Source organism: Lynx canadensis, chromosome F1 (assembly GCF_007474595.2).
Source record: "Lynx canadensis isolate LIC74 chromosome F1, mLynCan4.pri.v2, whole genome shotgun sequence".
Taxonomy (NCBI): Eukaryota; Metazoa; Chordata; class Mammalia; order Carnivora; family Felidae; genus Lynx; species Lynx canadensis.
Genome location: NC_044319.2, coordinates 64420391 through 64438081, shown reverse-complemented (window position 1 = coordinate 64438081; position 17691 = coordinate 64420391). Strand labels below are relative to the sequence as shown.

The 17691-nt window shown below is 51.2% G+C and overlaps 1 protein-coding gene, 1 long non-coding RNA gene and 1 other non-coding gene across 3 annotated transcripts; 1 reads left to right on the top strand and 2 right to left on the bottom strand.

The window, feature by feature from the left end:
- Positions 1-5665: 5665 nt before the first annotated feature.
- On the bottom strand, positions 5666-7704 carry PIGM (phosphatidylinositol glycan anchor biosynthesis class M). Its single transcript, XM_030303031.1, has one exon. The coding sequence runs from the start codon at positions 7625-7627 to the stop codon at positions 6353-6355; it is 1275 nt and encodes a 424-aa protein (XP_030158891.1). The 5' UTR covers positions 7628-7704; the 3' UTR covers positions 5666-6352.
- Positions 7705-7963: 259 nt separating this feature from the next.
- On the top strand, positions 7964-17689 carry LOC115505106. Its single transcript, XR_003965919.1, has 3 exons — positions 7964-8167; positions 13849-13933; positions 15599-17689. It is a non-coding gene; the product is annotated as an uncharacterized LOC115505106 (long non-coding RNA).
- LOC115505750 lies at positions 9423-9549 on the bottom strand. Its single transcript, XR_003966117.1, has one exon. It is a non-coding gene; the product is annotated as a small nucleolar RNA SNORA43 (small nucleolar RNA).
- Positions 17690-17691: the final 2 nt, after the last annotated feature.

Genomic DNA, 17691 nt, shown 5'->3' with positions numbered 1-17691 from the left:
CTCAGCGCCCCGTCTACAGGAGCACCACCTCCCCTCCTCCCTGCCGCGGCTCCCCTCTTCTTAGCCCGCCTTTCTTTTCCTTCCGGTAATCCCCACAATCGTGTCTACTCCATGGCCTCCCATGAAAACACAAGCCCCGTGGAGAGAGTGCCTCACGTAGAGCGGCCTCCCCAACACCCAGGACGGCGGCTGGCACACAGGGGACGCTCCACACCTCTGGGTCGTTTGCTCAATGAAGGGCATGGGGCGCATAAGGAAGTTTTTCGCTGTCGTCACCTGTCATCGCGTGGAATCAAGAAGGACTTGCAAAATGAAACACAGCAGAATCAGACCAGACGTGTCCTCGCCAGTAACAAGCTATTTGGCCTTGGAAAGTCACGGTTTCTGAGCGTCAATGTTCTTCCCCGTAAACGAGCAGTGATACCCTCCACTTCCCCGTGTCACAAATCACAGGACTGCTGTGGCACTTAGCGGGGTCTCACACAGCATTTTATCAACAGGGTACGTTTCTGACTTTACCGTTAACTCTCCAGGCGCATGGACCTAGTCTTACTCGTCTATTATAGGACTCGGCACGGGCCAGGATCTATAAATAATTGTGAAAAAATAGGGAGCAAAGGTGAAAAACTTCCTTTGATAAATGAACCGAGCTTCAAACAGTCATGCTCCAAATGATCTTCACATAGCCACTGTGTCATTTCGTTTCCTATGGCAGACAAAACCATTGGCAATGTGTCTGAGCAGCTAGGAATATTCCGTCAGTCTGGGTTTTGTTTAGGATAAAGAATACAAACGCTTGTTTTTACTAAATGAATGGTTCTCCCGGGTCAGCGCGGAAAAAGTGCTTATGCCATTCTGATGCTTTGACCCAGGCAGAAGACACGTTCCCACGACAGAGCGCCGGCCCCGTGAGTGACACCTCCACACGATGGGGTCATAAGTGCCAACCGAGGGGCATGAGCCGAACCTCCGCTGCTTAGTCAACTGTCAAGACGGAACCAGGCCTCTGAAAATTCTGCACGTACATTTTCACATATAGCCACTGCCTTTTCAAAGAACCAGATCAACGTTAGAAGGAATAAAGTCATAGTAATGGGCAGTTTAAACAATTATTTGGTATAAGTCCAGGTTATTTTCCTATATCCATTAGACCGAGATGGTGGGGTGAGGGGTCGGGGGAGGGGAGGAAGGCTTACGTCTAGACTCCACATTAGCTCCTTCTTTAAATGCTTGTAAACAGATGTTAAAGCTGGGGAGGCGATGTGGAATGGCTAGCTCTGTGCCAACACCGGGATGGTAGCTCATTTAATCCTTGCAGACGATCCTGAGCATTATGGTATCGTCCTCACTTCACAGACAGAAAACTAGTCCGCGTAGCTGAAAGGACCTCGCCCAAGGTCACACACTGGAACTTGAACCTCAGCTATCTGAACCTGTGTCCTCATATGCCAAACTCTCAAGTCTTGGTCATGAGTTATAAATGCATGAATCCACGCACACGGTAGAGCGAGAGGAATCTAATCATGATCAGTTACCTTCTGGAAATTACGGTCACGTAATTTCCATAGCTTGATCTACCACAGCGGGGCTAACGCTCGGTTCTGCAAATCAGCTTTAGCCCAGGCCAGGGAGAGAAAGGGCATTATCAAGTCAGCCGTCGCAAAGCAAATAAAATCTGGTGAGAGGATTTGGATGTGGGAGGGGATTATTACATGTCTGGGATGATTAAAAAGAAGTTTGGGGCCAGCGGGAACCTCCGCCCAAGTGAGAACTGGCCCTCGAGCAGATACTGCAAGTTTAGGAAGGACACACTGGCCGACGTTTGTGACAGTTAGTGCCGAGTCCTGTTTATTTTGCGGCAATCTCCATCTACCGGGCCTGCGCGCTCCGGAGAAAATCCAAAACATAACAGAATGGAAGGAGTAGGGCAGTCAGGCAAAACTCTCGTCAGATTCTAGCCCGGACACTTAGTGAGTCATCTAATCTTTGAGCCTCTTTGCTCATCTGTAAAACGGGAGTACGAATGCCAGCTCCAACTCCAACACCAAAGTGTTGCCGTGAAAATGAACCGAAGCCACATACGGCAGAAGAGGGATCCTGAATCGGTGAATCATGAAAAGCCACAACTTAACCATCACCACGTTGTAAAATCAGTTCGTCGGTCGTCGTGGGGGAGGGGTGGATATGAGGAATCTAAACACGTATAATCTTTTATCTGAAAAACTTCTTAGGGATGATGCCTACCCTGGGTTTTCCTAGGAGGGAGACAGAAAGACGCACACAAAGAATTATTTGTTCGACTTCGATGGGAGGTAAATTCCTTTACTTCTCACTTAGTTGTAAAGACCAGGAAAAGATCCAAAATGCTTAATTACAGGTTCTCTAGCACGCTCTTCCGGAGAATCCAAGGTCTATTCTTTAAGATTAAACACAAAATAATTGGAGAAACTAGAAAACGGACAGGCTGTTAAAATGATATAACAATATTAAAGTTTTGTAAGAAAAGACTATTTCTAGGAGATGTGTGATGAATTTACCGGTGAAGTTCACTGATGTTTGCAACCTCATATGGTTCAGAAAAAATTATATATACAAATAAATAATAAAAATAATATGTATAGGGTGCCTGGCTGGCTCAGTTATTGAGGGTCTGACTTTTTCAGCTCAGGTCACGATCCCACGGTTGTGGGACTGAGCCCCACGTCAGGCTCTACACTGAGCATAGAGCCTGCTTAAGGTTCTCTCTCTCTGCCCCTTTTTCCCACTTGCACTCTCTCTCCTTCTTTCTCTAAAAAAAATAAAATAAAAATAAGGGGCGCCTGGGTGGCTCAGTCGGCTAAGCATTTGACTTTGGCTCAGGTCATGATCTCACGGTTAAGTTCAAGCCCTACATCCAGCTCTCTGCTGTCAGCACAGAGCCCACTTCGGATCCTCTGTCTCCCTCTCTGCCACTCCCCCGCTCTCTCTCAAAAATGAGCATTAATTTAAAAATAATAATAGTAATAATTTAAAAATAGTACGTGTAAATAAAGCAAATACAGCAAAACACTAATTGTTGAACTTTGATGGCAGGTTTATGGGCCGTGTTTAAAGTGTTCATAATAAAGCACTGGGGAACAAACAAAAACACGAGGTTGCATTTAGAGACTGTCCCATGTGAAATTTTCCATCTTTTCCCTTTTCTACCCACTGTACAGATGGTTGAGGCTGGGTGGTGGTGCAGAAAACTAACTGCAAGACGAGTTTTATCCAACTTTTGACACAATGTTATGTCACAGAGTCATTCAGCCAAATGGTGAGAAGTCAGTAACTAAGATCTACGGTTTTACGAGTCTTGTGTGGGGGCCGGGAGAATGTGAGCCTTTCCAATGTACCTAATCCAGGAAATTTATCTAGAGATATTTAAGGACATTTTGAAGACAGTAAGGCAACTACTGAAGAAAATAAGCCATGTGGTCTGCTGGGTTTAGAACAGATTCTCTTAAGTACGGTGCCTCATATGCTAATAATTAGCGCTTATCTATAAACGGGTACATTGATCTTAAGGTACATTGATCATTAGAACAAAAAGAATTGTGTAGGAAATAAGGCAAAGTCCTATACGATTTTAAGGTGTTCTTAAAGGACTACTAAAGACACCAAAAAGACTGCAAGTGAAAAGAAGACAAGAAGAGATTTTATAAAACCAGGAAGAAAAATGAAAAAAATGAAAACCCTCAAGAGACAAAATAAAATCACTTCATGAATTTATAAATGGTTTGCAGCCTACGAGCTGCAAAACAGCCTCTACATCTTTTGAGAAATGCCCACAGTTCTTTGGGAGAGAATGTCCCCCCAGGGCAGGTTCCGCACTTGAAGCTCTGCCCAAAGATCCCAGCAGAACTCCACCGACTTCTAAGAATATCAGACACTCTGAGAATGTTAAGGGAATGATCTAAGACATGGAAAACGTTTAAAGTCTTAGATTAGAGGCAACTGTCGAGGTTTCACAGTGGAAGACTGACCTATTTATGATGTGAACATCCGTGCGATGGGAGTGTTACTCAGCAACTTCAATGTAAGTACAGAGTAAGCCGCGACAAAAACAGAATATTAAAACAAATTGGGAAGTTAATAAGTGAATATACTTATGACAATCTAAAAAATAGTCTGGAATACCAAAAAGACAATTATATTGGGATACTGGAATTCCATGTTTCCCACCCCTTTCCCACCAGTTCTACCAAAAAAATAATTGTTTTTTTTTTACATTTGTTTTTATTTTTGAGAAACAGACTGAGACAAAGCGTGAGCAGGGGAGGGGCAGAGAGAGAAGGAGACACAGAATCCGAAGCAGGCTCCAGGCTCTGAGCAAGCAGTCAGCACAGAGCCTGATGCGGGGCTCAAACCCACAAACTGTGAGATCATGACCTGAGCCGAAGTCGGAAGCTCAACCAACTGAACCACCCAGGTGCCTCTCTACCAAAAAAAATTTAATTATTATCACAAAAGAATGAAAAAAAAAAAAAAAAGGATAAAAAAGTCATGGCTGGAAGGCAACTAATGAACAATCACATACGAAGAGTACTCAAGGTAAGACCTAACATGGGATATGAGACTAGATGCTCTAAGAACGGTCACCATCTCCCAACAATTAATGGTCTCTGCTATTTTCATTGAACAACAACCCATGCAAAACCACCCATTCTTTCCCTCCTTCTAATGGCAGGTCCCAAAACACATCCATCAAAGAAGTGCTCCCAGTAACAGCATTCTTGTTTATGACCAGCCTGCAGACATTACTCTCAAAGTCTCTTTTTGGCCGGAACTGATATGAAATATACTACTTCTCTAAAGTTGTGCGCTGTGTGTGTGTGTGTGTGTTTTACTATGAAAGAACAATGTCAATTACTCATCTTTTAAAACCACAAAAGCAACCTCCTACATTTTAGCTTCTTAGGGAGTCCCCAACCTAGATGGGGACTAAAAAAAAATTTAGGTTGCTTGTTTGAAACTCAGAAAACATTTTTTCCTAGAAATATGATAGTAATAAGGGAAATGGTCTGCCCAGCAAAGCCTCAGGTCCACAGTCTCTCCCTCAATTTCCTGGTCTGAAGACTAATGATGCTTCTTAATGCTTTCCAGAGCCTCCCACACAGGTCTCCATTTCCATCATAGAATTTTCTTCAGAGGGGTATTTTTAAGCTGGAAAACACTTTACTAACAATGTAATTTTTTTATCACTTAAAATCTACTACTTTGCATTTTCGCAACACAGATGACACAAGATTCACTTAAATTCCAGACGAAAAATATTTTTAAGCAATCAGAAAATTAGGGGCGCCGGGGGGGCTCAGTCGGTTAAGTGTCCAACTTCAGCTCAGGTCATGATCTCACGGTTCATGGGTTCGAGCCCCAAGTAGGGCTCTGTGCTGACAGCTCAGAGCCTGGAGCCTGCTTCGGATTCTGTGTCTCCCTCTCTCTCTGCCCCTCCCCTGCTAGCGTTCTCTCTGTCTCTCAGAAATAAATAAACATTAAAAAAAAAAATGAAAACTAGAAAAAAAAGCAATCAGAAAATTAAAAACAAAGGGGTATAAAAGAACACTAAAATGTCCTTAATAGTTTGTGGACTTCAAACATCAAAAGCAGGATGCTATTTTAAAATAATGTAATGACTTCAGTTTAAAGATGGGTGAATTTTAATTTAATCCTTTCTGCATAAAACCAAATGGTAATGTAATACCATGAGACTAAGTGCTGAAAAACTAAGTAATGAAACAGACATGTGAAACATGATTACAGTTTAAATTCTTTGGGCTCTTTTCTAAGCCCCCACTTTCAATGCAGAATGAACTTTCCCAACCTAAGCACAAGAGTTGATATTTACCACTTTACGTCTAAAAGCTGTACTTTAGGAACATTCCGCGAGTTTTCACAGCTATTGGGAAAGCTTTCAAAAGAAAAAGTGGGGGGTTGAAAAGGAAAGACAGCTTTAGACTCTGCAGCATAGCGTAGCTGGTACGAATACCGGGTTAGACCCCGGGACTGACTACATTCCTCTATTTTTCTTCAAAAACCTTTTGGCATCTGATAGTTTCATCAGCCTTTCGGTGTTGAAACAAGTAACCTTTCCTTCCCATCGTGTTCCCGATGAATGAGGCCTAAGATTTCCTAGAGGTGGACCTCAATGATTGAGTCCCCTTTATATACAAGGCAACCATTCGTTTTAATCTCCCTTGGGGCCGGGATTCATGCTCCCAACTGAACTTTCACCAGCGTGCACAGGATGTTCAAAAATGTCTCCAAAGCTCTCTTCTGGCCCATTCGGCACCATCAGAATGTACTGGAAGTGGCCGAAGAACGGGAGCCCGAATTAGTCATATTTGATTCTCTCCGCCAGGGGTTCCTGCTTGTAATGGGAAATAATTTGAATTAGGATGGAACAGTTGATAAGAAGGAAGAACAAACCAGCTAACCAGATAAACAGAAAGGTGTTCTTTCCCTGAAACTCCAGGAGGTACGCAGGAGCCAGCCAGAGGGCCTGCCCGATGAACCACAGCATCAGGAGAACCACGGCGCGTTTCCACCGCATCCTCACCAGCGGCATCACCAGGGGCAGCAGGCAGAGGTACCAAAGAAAGTACTGGGAGGTGCAGACTTTGTTAAAAGTCACGAAGATGGCCGTGTGCAGGAAACAGCAGAAGACGAGGTCCCTGTAGTAGGCGAACGACACGGCCGACAGCAGGAGGAACTGCGGCAGGAAGGCGGCGAGGCCCAGGGAGAAGCTCCACGGGCTCTCCGCGGTCAAGTACAGCATGTAGAAGTAGGGCGAGAAGTTGTGCCGGATGTCCCGCCTCGTCAGGTGGTACAGGTAGGTGTGCTCCAGAAACTCCCAGCCGTATTTCTGGTAGAAGCCGAAGCTCAGGGCGAAAAACGTGAGCCCGGCGACGGCGACGAAGAGCAGCACGGCCCGACTGCACAGCCTCTTGAGGAATTCGTACAGGCGGGCCTGGAAGGGGCAGCGGGGCCGGCCGGGGTCGCCGGGGTGGCCGCCGCGCTCCGGGAGCAAGTGCAGGGCGATGGGCAGGATGTAGGTCACCGGGTACATCTTCATGTGCACGGCGAGGCCGTACGACACCGCGGCGCACGCCACCTGCCTCCTCGCGAGCAGGTACAGCGTCGCCAGCACCAGCGCCGCGACCATCGAGTCGGCGTTGCCGCGGCTGGACACCGCCATGGGCAGCGGGTTAAGGAGCCAGAAGACACAGTAGCCGCAAGCCCGGCGCCGGCCCAGCCCCTTGAATAGCAGCAGGCGGTAGAGGAGGAAGGCGGTGAGCAGGTCGCAGCTGATGAACAGAAACTTCCCGAAGAGCTCGCACAGGTACACGTTGGGCGTGAGCAGCCAGCCCAGCAGCGGGGTGTAGCGGTACGTGGCCCGCAGGTACGGGGAGCGCCCCTCGGTGACGAAGCGCGCGGCGTCCGTGAACACCCGGTAGTCGACGTCCGTGTACCGCACGAGCAGCGTCCGGTCCTGGAAGACGCCGTAGAAAACCAGGGCCACCCGGGCGAGGAAGGCCACCCCGAAGACGCCGGCGGGCGGCACCCGCAGGCCCAGGAACCACTCTCCCCAGGGCTTGGTGGGGGCCATGACCGCGCGGCGCCTCAGCCGCTCAGCCCCAGCGCCGAGCTGCCTTCGAACGCCCGCCCTTCGCTCGCGGGCGCATCTCCCACCCGCCGGCCGCCAACCGAAACCTCGGCCGGGCGGTCGCTTCCGGCAGGAGGCCCCGCCCCCGCCCCGCTTCCGGTCGGAGGCGCCGCGCCGCGCCGCGCCGCGCTCTCAGTGGCCCGGCCGAGCGTGCCTTCCTCTGGATTGGCTGTGTCGCTGCCGCGCCTTCCCTCGGCGGGGGCGGGACCTCCGGTCCTTGAGGGAGGCGTGGTGCCCTGGCTCCCTGAGGGCGGCCGGCGTGGTCCCGGAGTCGCGGCGGCTTAGCTCTGATCGTGCCGCCTGTTCCCCCGCCGCATCTCCGGTCAGCGGAGACGGAGCCTGGGACGGGACGAACTTCGGGCCGCTCCCCCGGGCCGGAGACCCGCGGATGAAGGGAAGATGACCCGCGATCGCTTGCCGGGCGTCCCTCCGCCAGCCCGCCGGGAACCGGGGCGTGTGGGCCGGGCCCAGCGTGCGTGCCCCGTGAGTACTCGGGAAGCGCCTATATGTTGAAACTATGCCTCGTGTGCCCGGACTGGAACCGAACCGGACGGCTGCTGTTTTGTCCGGCAGCCCTGGGTGGGAGGGAGCGGGCAAGGTGTCCCCGGGTCTCGCCGCTGCGGAGTTGGCCCTTCCTTGTGTCAAGGTGGCCTTCCCGTCCCCAGCCAGCAATTCGACCCTTCCGGCCTTAAAAAGCACGTCCTGGCTCTCAGATTATGGTTTCATCCGCAGTGTGATGTAGTTGCCTCCTTTCCGCCGAGGGTGGACGGACTGGGGTGCAGGGGCCTCTAAGCTCTAGGTCGTTCCCGCAGGAGACCTTGCCTGCTACCTAAGCCCTGGCCGGTGCCTGCCATCCCGGTGCTCCGGCCCTCTCTTACGGAATGACCAGTCTCTGTTACAGCATTTGTCGCACTGCCTTGTGATACCCGATTTTTTGTTCCTCTCGCTTCCCTCGTTTTCCGCCTTGAGTTCTTTGAGAACAGAGACTGTCTTGTTCTTTTTCTGTGCCTCAGCGCCTAACACATTAGCAGGCTGGTAGTAGGCATTCTGTACAACTTGAATTGATTTTGGACGTTCCTCTTTTTTTTTTTTTTAAATCTAAAATTTTTATTTTTTTTAGCCGTCGTCACACCCGCTACCCGCAGTGGGGTTACCAAAACCAACCCCTCTCCACTCTCCAGTGCCCTGGTTTAGAGGGCCGCTTATAGGGTTTTAGTTAGCCCACTGCTGGCTGCCCGTCGCCCCATCATGTCTCCTTGGCAGGACAAAGCCAGGTGTGGCCCTCTGCTGTCTCTCTCCTTCCCAGCCTGCCTCCTGTTCAGCTAAGAGTTCTCTGTTTGTCTCAAGTGTCCTTAGAGCAGGGTGTGTGGGCACAGGGCCTGGAAGCCCCCGCAGGGAGCAACGGCAGGCCACAGGCCACTCATAGCAGCCGGGGGTATACAACACACTTGCCCAGACTTCCAGAAAGCCCTACCCCAGACAGACCTACAGAATGAGCACTTCCACTCATTCTGGAAGAGGGGAGACCCTCTTCCTGGTCAGTCCCGTTGTGCCAGAGGCCGGACACATGCTCCTCTCTATGCACATCTCCTGTAACCCTCACGACAAGTCTCCTTTTATAGACAAAGAACTTGAAAACCAAAGCGGTTAGTGCCTTGCTAGGCGTTCCCAGCTAGAAGCCCAAAGGTAGGTCTCACTGCCACGTGCACATAAAAACTGCCTCCGCGGCAGCTGTGGGGCACGTGGGGCTACAGACCGTGCTTAGTGCTCACTGTTGTGAGCACTGAGCGTGGAAACAGCCATTTCCTCTTTGCCCCAACGTCACAGGTGCAGCAGAACAGCAGGTCCGGCACCTGCAGGGCAATCTGGATCGAGCTCTGACCAGAGTCCCTCTAGGGTGGCATCCTCGGAGGACTCCCTGCTCCCAGCCCTTTTCTCTCTCTGATGTCCTTCACCTGTCTCAGCTTCTGCCCCCTTCCTCCCCATCCCCCCCCCTCCCCCGACCGTGCTCCCCTGAATTTCTCACCAAGGACTCCAGCCCATTAGCTCTTTCCCTTCTTGGACACTCACTGCACTTAGTCTGCAGAACCACCGGATGTCCTCATGTATTTCAGGTTCTATTCGTAACCTTTCAATGAGATTGTTGGGTTTCTGAGGTTAGGGATGATATCTTATCCTTAGTTTCTTTTCAGTCACCCATAATTGACTGCCATGTTAGGCACATTAGAAATGTCGGGCAGATATTGACTTACAGGTTTTACAGAGCAGGTGAGGCCGTTCAGCCTCAGCGTGCAGCTCCCAGGACTGCTCTCCCTTGCCCCGTTCATCCATCACGCAATTTACATTTATCCCTTGGATGAACCGTATTAATCGTATTAACACTCCATATTTATATCCCGATACCTTTTTCTCCCTTTGTGTGCCTCGGTGTAATGACGTGCCTTATGTGGATAGTTCCTTTTAACTGTCGTTTTGGTACCGTGGCCGCGTCTGTAAGGACAGCGCATCACCCTGCTGGTGATGGTGGTGACGATGACTTCAAACAGCCGGCTTTGTTGAGGCCTTGTTTGCAGTGTGTCAGGCATCGTGCTCGACACTTACCACGCAAAGTGGATACCCTGCCCAAATGAAGAAAGCAGGACTTAACGGAGGTCAAGTAATTTTTTCCTAAGTCCCATCATGACCTAAAGGCAGAGCTGGAAAGCAAAAGCAATTCTATCTGGCTCAGATCTTTTTTTTTTTTTTAATTTTTTTTTTTAATGTTTATTGATTCTTGAGAGAGAGAGAGAGATTGAGCAGGGAGGGGCAGAGCCAGAGAGGGACACAGCATCCGAAGCAGGCTCCAGGCTCTGCACTGTCAGCACAGAGCCCGATGTGGGGCTCCAACTCCTGAGCCGTGAGATCATGACCTGAGCCAAAGTCGGACGCTTCACCGACTGAGCCACCCAGGCTCCCCTGGCTCAGATCATTTCTAACTACCGTGTGGCTAACCTGCAAATAAAATGTTGCTGGTGCACTCTGATCTCCCTCTCTGCCTCCTCTCATTGATCTCTTGAATGCATCGTTCTCATATTTACTCTCACTGTGATCCTTGCTCTGATGATTCTTCTCATCTGCCAGTGGTACATAAGTGAGGCTTAGTCCCAGAAAGTTAGGGGAGGTGGATGTCTGAGGATTAACTAAGGCTTCCTCTGGCGCAGTTGGTTTAGTAGTGTGGCAGAAAGGCCCCGACCATCTGACCCTCTAGAGCTTATTTATTAATAGGTGGGAGGCACCATATTGGACAGATAAGGAAACAAGAAACAGCTAACCAAAAGAAACTCAGCTTGGAGCACTGTAGTCAAAGGGCTGAGATACAGACAGTAGTTGAGGGACTGAAGAAGGGACTGGAGTTCAGGCAAATAGATTGGACGGGGAGGTCCAACTTCTGTTCCTTGCTTCTAGGTGGGACAGAACCACAGGCTTGAAGGGGCCCATACCAAGCTTTGGCATTGGGCTTAGAGATTCTATTTCTCACCTCCTCCTGGAAGAGCTGCCATTTTTTCAAAGCTCACGTGTGGATTACCTCTTTAGCAATTACTTAACACTTCCCCCTTTCACTGTCTGCCTCTAGGCTCTCACCCTTTTAGAGCCCATGGCTAGGGAAAGCACGCACGTGCGTAGCTTGTCCCTAGCTAGCCTCCTCGGCCGGTGCCTTGACCTTGGTCATCAAACTGTCTTGCTCTCATTACCTTTCCAGATCTATTCTCCATCTTTTCTGCCCTGTTCTGGGCAGCGTCATGCGGCCTTCCCTGCCCTCTGGCTCCCCATCAGAATAGGCCAGTGGGGGTGACTAGCAGATCTTTGGCAGTGGCTGAGTTCGGCTGCCTGAGACCCTGCCTTCCACTGGAGCTACTCCAGCCCCCTCCCTTTGGCTCCAACTCTCACCAGGTTCCAGTAACCTTCCGGGCAGGTTTAAGGCTGCTAAAGGCTTCCTGCTGTCGGGAGTCCCTGGGTGCCTCACCAGCCCTTGTTGGTTTATTAGCCCTGCCCACACCTTTGTAAAAATCCCTTCACCGAGTCCTCTCCATATTAGCCCTTGGAGTGCACCATCTGGTTTCCGCTGGAATACTGATCAATTCAGTCACTCTTTTGCATGGATCTTGCTTATATTTTCCGCCTTTGTCATTTCTTTTTGATCGATTCCTAATTCTTTCCAGGCTCAGCCTCCTGTACCTTAGTCCAGACCTCCAACAACTCCACTTAATCATACGTCCTGACCACCTACACTACACGAGGGTCTGTGGTGCTTACCTCCCCCGCCCCCGCCCCTCCCCCCCAAGCTTTTGTAGGTCTTTTAACTGGTTTAGTGTCTCCTGTCTCTCAATTCTGCTGCTAGGCTGATAGCCATAAACAGCACTTTAATTAGATCCTTTCCTTCCTCAAACATTCTCAATGGCTCCCAACTGCCTACAGAAAAAAATAATGGGCCATTTAACGTGCCATTCAGTCCCTCCATTACCCTACCTTTGCCATCTATTCGCCTATAAAGCCCTCTGTTGCGGCTTTAGTACCCATCCCTTACTTAAGCCTTGTGCTTTCTTCCTGCCATGCTTTTGCTCATGCTGTACCATCTACAAAGGGCCGAATTTCTTTTCACTTACTTAACTACTGTTGGTCCTTGGATGCCGGATTCCAACCTCTACCCCTATGTCAACTCTCCCTAGACCTTAACTGGTGGAAATGATCTCTCGTTGCAGAACAGTAGAGTTTAGTGTCTGTTCTATTTTTTGTTTGTAATCAGTTAATTGCGTCATGCCTTAGGAGATCTGCTACCTAAGTCTTCTGTGGGCGTTTAACAGACGTATGAGCTCCACTGTATACTAGCGGTGTGAACTCCAGGCAAGTTCCTTCCCTCCCTCTTCCCTTCCTCTTGAGTATCATACATGCAGGTCTTGGGCTAAGTGCCAGCCGTGCCCGTGACCAAACCCTGACATGAGTCCCATTCACATGGCACTTAAAGTCTGGTGAGCAAGACCGACATCAGTGAGATCCATTCACAAGTGAAGTTGCCACCCCGATAAGTGCTATGAAAGGGGGGTATGTGGCGAAGCCGTAGCTTTTTTTTTTTTTTTTTTTAATGTTTATTTATTTCTGAGACAGAGACAGAGCATGAGCAAGGGAGGGGCGGAGAGAGAGAGGGAGACACAGAATCCGAAGCAGGCTCCAGGCCCCGAGCTGTCCGCACAGAGCCCGACGCGGGCCTCGAACTCACATACCGCGAGATCATGACCTGAGCCGAAGTCAGACGCTCAACAGACTGAGCCACCCGGGCGCCCCAAGCCATAGCTTTTAACAGGCATTTTGGTCTGAGAAGGGCGTCGTAAGAGTTAGCAAGGCTTGGGGTTGGCGGACAGGAGGGAGTTGCGCAGGAGAGCAGAGCAAAGCCCAGTGAGGCCGTCCATCCCTCATGGCAGGTGTCATGTCTTCTATCCCTGTTCCTCGAATGGTACTCTTACCATCCACATAAGAGGAACTCAGCATTTGCTGATGTTTCTTGAAGTTTCTTTTTTTTTTTTTTTAATTTATTTATTTTTGGGACAGAGAGAGACAGAGCATGAACGGGGGAGGGGCAGAGAGAGAGGGAGACACAGAATCGGAAACAGGCTCCAGGCTCTGAGCCATCAGCCCAGAGCCCGACGCGGGGCTCGAACTCACAGACCGCAAGATCGTGACCTGGCTGAAGTCGGACGCTTAACCGACTGCGCCACCCAGGCGCCCCAGCATTTGCTGATGTTTCTTGAACGTTCCATCAAATGTGTTCTAGCCAGACCTCGTAGATTGTTATCATCCCTTGCCTGGTGCTTGTCCCTGTGAAGTATTGTTGTCCCCCGAGGTCTCACTCTCTAGCACGTGTTGTGAATGGCATACCTGGTCCTTAGCGGATGCTACCTGCCATTGGCCTCGGTGCCCGTGACTTGTTACTCTGTCTTGTTTTCCACACAAGTTTGCAAGTTTCTTCAAAGTTTGAGGGACTGGATGTTTCGTACATCCTCCGTCCCCCGTGTCTTACGACTGCCTCGTCCCTAAACTAGTGTTGCCGAAATGTCGTGGGTAAAACATCTGTTGACGATGATACGAGACCCGTATCCTCCCTCCTCCTCCCTCTGTCCTTCCATTTCTAGGGAACAGGATTCAGTGACTCCGGGATGTGTTACTTCTTGTCAGAGACGGTTCGGGACCGGGGACCGACAACCAGATCTTTTTCGGGTGAGTGCTGGGTAAGCGTAGAAGAGAAACCCATTTCTCTGAATGTCGGGGCAAGATGCCCACAGTTAAGTGAACGGGCTTGGAGAGCCTCGAGGATGTGTGAGGAGTGCGTGCACACGTAGCATGGAAGGGAAATCGGGCGCGTGAATCACCGGCTGGAAGGGCACGGTGCCCGGGACCCAAAGCACCTGGGCTTTCCCGGATTGAGCTGAGCCAATATCCAGATTTCTGGGTCTTTAAAAAAAAACCAAAGTCGAGTGTGGAAGGGATTTGCCAAACTAAAGGCCCCCGAGGTTGATGAGGTTGATGAAGGGAGCTCCCGGAAGGAGGGAGGGAAGTGGGAAAGGGGAGGGGCCTGGCCACGTGCTCCCTTCTTCCGCCCCGCCTCACTCCACCCTCCCTTCCCTCGGGCCTGTGAGTTCGGGCCGGGCTAGGATTGGCTTCGACTTAGAGCAGAGATTCGTCCCATTTTGTTTAGCAGCATGTTGTGAACAGACTAAAATACAATAAGCCAAAGAAGCTCACGTCTTTTTTAACCAGGTAAAAAGAGCTGGTTTCGTCTGAACGCGGGGAACGGAAAAGCCGTCCCTGGACACGTGTGCTTCGGCAGAACCGGCCGATCCGAAGCCCACGGGCGGTGGGTTTTCTTACAGAGACACTAGATTAACCGGCGCGAGGAGGACCGAGTAGCAGCCGGGGGGGGGGGGGGGGGGGGGGGGCAGCGTCCCCGACTTGCAGCGGTGTGGGAACTGCCTGCCCCTCCCTGCTGGGGCCTCACAGGGAAATCTTTGCACGGTCTTCTTAGCTGGCAGGGGTGGGCCGTGGCTAACGAGGTGAAGCACAGAGTCAGGATTTCAGAAGCCTCCCGTGGGACTGCACCCTCCCCTGGGGCGGGTGGCCCCACTCCCCCTTTTCACCCCGCCCCCCCCGGTGCCCGGTGCCGGTAGTAGGACTCCCGGCATAGACAGTGTCGGGCCAGATGCAGCCAGGGCGAGGGCTGGGGCTCTGCCTCGAGGCTCGTCCGCAGCCCGACACCTGTGCAGTCCCGGCGTTTGGGGTCTAGGGTGGGGACGTCCCCATCTGTGCCTCCCACCCCCCCCCAGGGGGGGTCAGCTTCTGGTGTGACAGCCCCCCCACCCCGCCCGCGTGCCACGGGGCTGGGGCTGCAGTCCCCCCCTCCCCACCCCTGTAGAAGAAGGAAATACAGCGGACTTCAAGACCAGGAAACAGAAGGTGCTTTTTATTTTAAAACCAAAAAAAAAAAAGTGCTACAGTGACAGGACACTGCTGGGGCGGAGCGCGCAGCGTAAGTGGACTCTAGATGCCCGTGGCCCAAGCGTCCTCCCCCCGTGTCCTCCTGTCCCCCTCCTCCCGGGCCTCAGCACGCAGGGGTTGTCAGCAGCCTCATGGGCGTCTGAAGAGCGGCTTCCACGCCTCCCTCTCCCGTCCTCAAACCTGAAAGCCTCATCAGCTGTCTCCTCGTGGAGACCAGGATCACTGGGCAGAAGTCTGGAAATCTGGGGAGCCCTCCCCCCGAACCAGAGCAACAGAACTGCCCCCGTGCTAAGATCTCCTTTCTGTACATTCAGTATATTTGGTCCTATAAACATCTATATACATACATCTGTCTACATATATATATTATCTCTGTCGCTTTCTCCTTAGGTAAACCTTCCATTTGTACCATGTGCTACTTCCCAAGCCTCCGCCTACGACTCGTCCGCTAGTCCAAGGGAGACTCCGGCTTCGTGATTTCACCAGGTCCCTCAGCACCACCCTCTGTCTTCGTCACACCCTGAGTACCCTCCCTGTCGCTTGTTTTGCCCGTCTGGAATCTCCCGGTTAACATGGGTGCCCAGTGCTCTCCTGACATCCCAAGTCCATGGTTGCTGTGGTCAGGGGACCCACTGCTCACCAGACGTGGCTGCTTATAAAGCTTGTCCGACAGCCGGAGAAAGGATTTCAGCTCCGAGGAAGAGGGGGTGATACAAAGAGCCGGTTAGGGTGGGGGGGAAGCGCTGTCCTCCAGGGAGGCTCATGGCTGAGGAAGCCAGGTTGTGTTAAAAGGACAGTATGATTTAAAGTGCAGCTTAGAGCAAAGTCTGGGGTCTGGGAGGAGAATCAAAAAGGTTAAGGCAGAACATGTCCTTATTTTGTTATGCAAGAATCTGAGTCTGGGGGCCTAGAATGGACAGCGGGGCACTCGGGAGAGAGGATTTCCCTCAGGAGGGACACAGCCGTGCACAGAAGAAACTAGCACAGGATGGCTTGCTGATGGAGAAGGTACACGCACACACACAAACACACACACACGCACACTCCAGTATTTTGGGCCCTTACACACAGAAAGAAATCAGGTAAGTCTAACGTTGAATAAAGTCGAGAGCCCAGAAACTGGCTCTTTGCCTTCTGTTCTCTGTATCAGATTTTCAAGTTTTTCTGGTTCTCGTTTTCTTGAGAGCTAGGGAGCGTTGGTGGGGTTTACGGTCAGGGAAGAACGAAGGGTCTTCAGTTTCAAAACGGAGTTGAGTTCAAGGAGAGCTGCGTAGAAGAGGGCCTGGTGCAGTCGCGTGAGCCGTGACCACAGGTCCAGCCTCAGAACCGCACGTTTCTCCGAAGCTCGGCACGCAGACGCGTGTCCACGGCCTGTGCGAGTGTTGGAGCTCGTAACGGTTGGCTGAGTCCACCTTAACAAACTGCCACTGCATTCGCACGAGGACTCTATGCCAAGCCACCGTGGGGGCACGGGGGCAGTTCCTTGGCACCTAAATGAGACCAGGAGGCACTCTTGGGGTTTGGGGCTTTAGAGAACGTTCTGGTGCCCAAACGCCCTTCTTGGCCCCTCCCACAGTCCCCACCAGGGAACAAGGACTGGCCTGAGGTTGATCTAAAGCGTACCCTTTAACTTCTTCCTCTTCACGGCAGAGGGGAGTGGAGATGGGACCGGTGCCCACTTTGCCCAAGTCTCAGGAATGGCTCAGGGAGACCCCGGTGGTTGGGTCAGGAAGTATAGTCTCCCTCCCTCCCAGCACTGCCTAGTGAAACAGCTGACACTTCAGAAGGGTGACAGGGAGAATGGTGTCCACCAGCCAGAGTTCTGCCCCAGCCCAAACCCTAATAAAGCGCCCCCAATTCCCAGAGGCTCCACACAGCAGTCTGGAGGTCTGAGAATGTACTCATCCTGCATGGTAGGGTTAATGTCGCTTTCCTTGGGAATCTGTGCCCTGTAAGTACCTGGAACACCATTTCCAGACCTTTCCGTGGGGGTTGGGAACATACCGGCAAGGGCCATCCCATCCACGGGTCACAGGAGACAGATCCCCCCCCAGGGCTGTCTGGAGGATAGGGTCAGGGCTTTGGACTAGGGCTCTGCATTCGTCACTCCACACCGAAGGGTTCAGATTCCGGGATGGGCGCACGTCGACCTCTATTCTCTGAGAGAAGAGGCGGCTTTGTGAGAAAACTGGGTATCCTAAGACAGGGTCCACTGGAGAAGATAGAAAGAGGAAAACGGGGGTGACCAAGGTTCTAGTCAGAATGTGCCAGCAGAAATTACGCTATGAGAGACCCTGACTCCTTTCAACAGGGGTTGGTAGAGAACCCAGGATCAATTAATTCCAGATTCCCGTATTTCTGAGGGCGCGGACTCCAAAACAACCATCAGAGTCTTGCCTTAGGGAACTAGCTGGGTGGGAAATTAGAGGCGGGTGGGGGCTCCGGCCCCAGGTCACCAAACTTCACGGTGGTGGTGGTGGCGG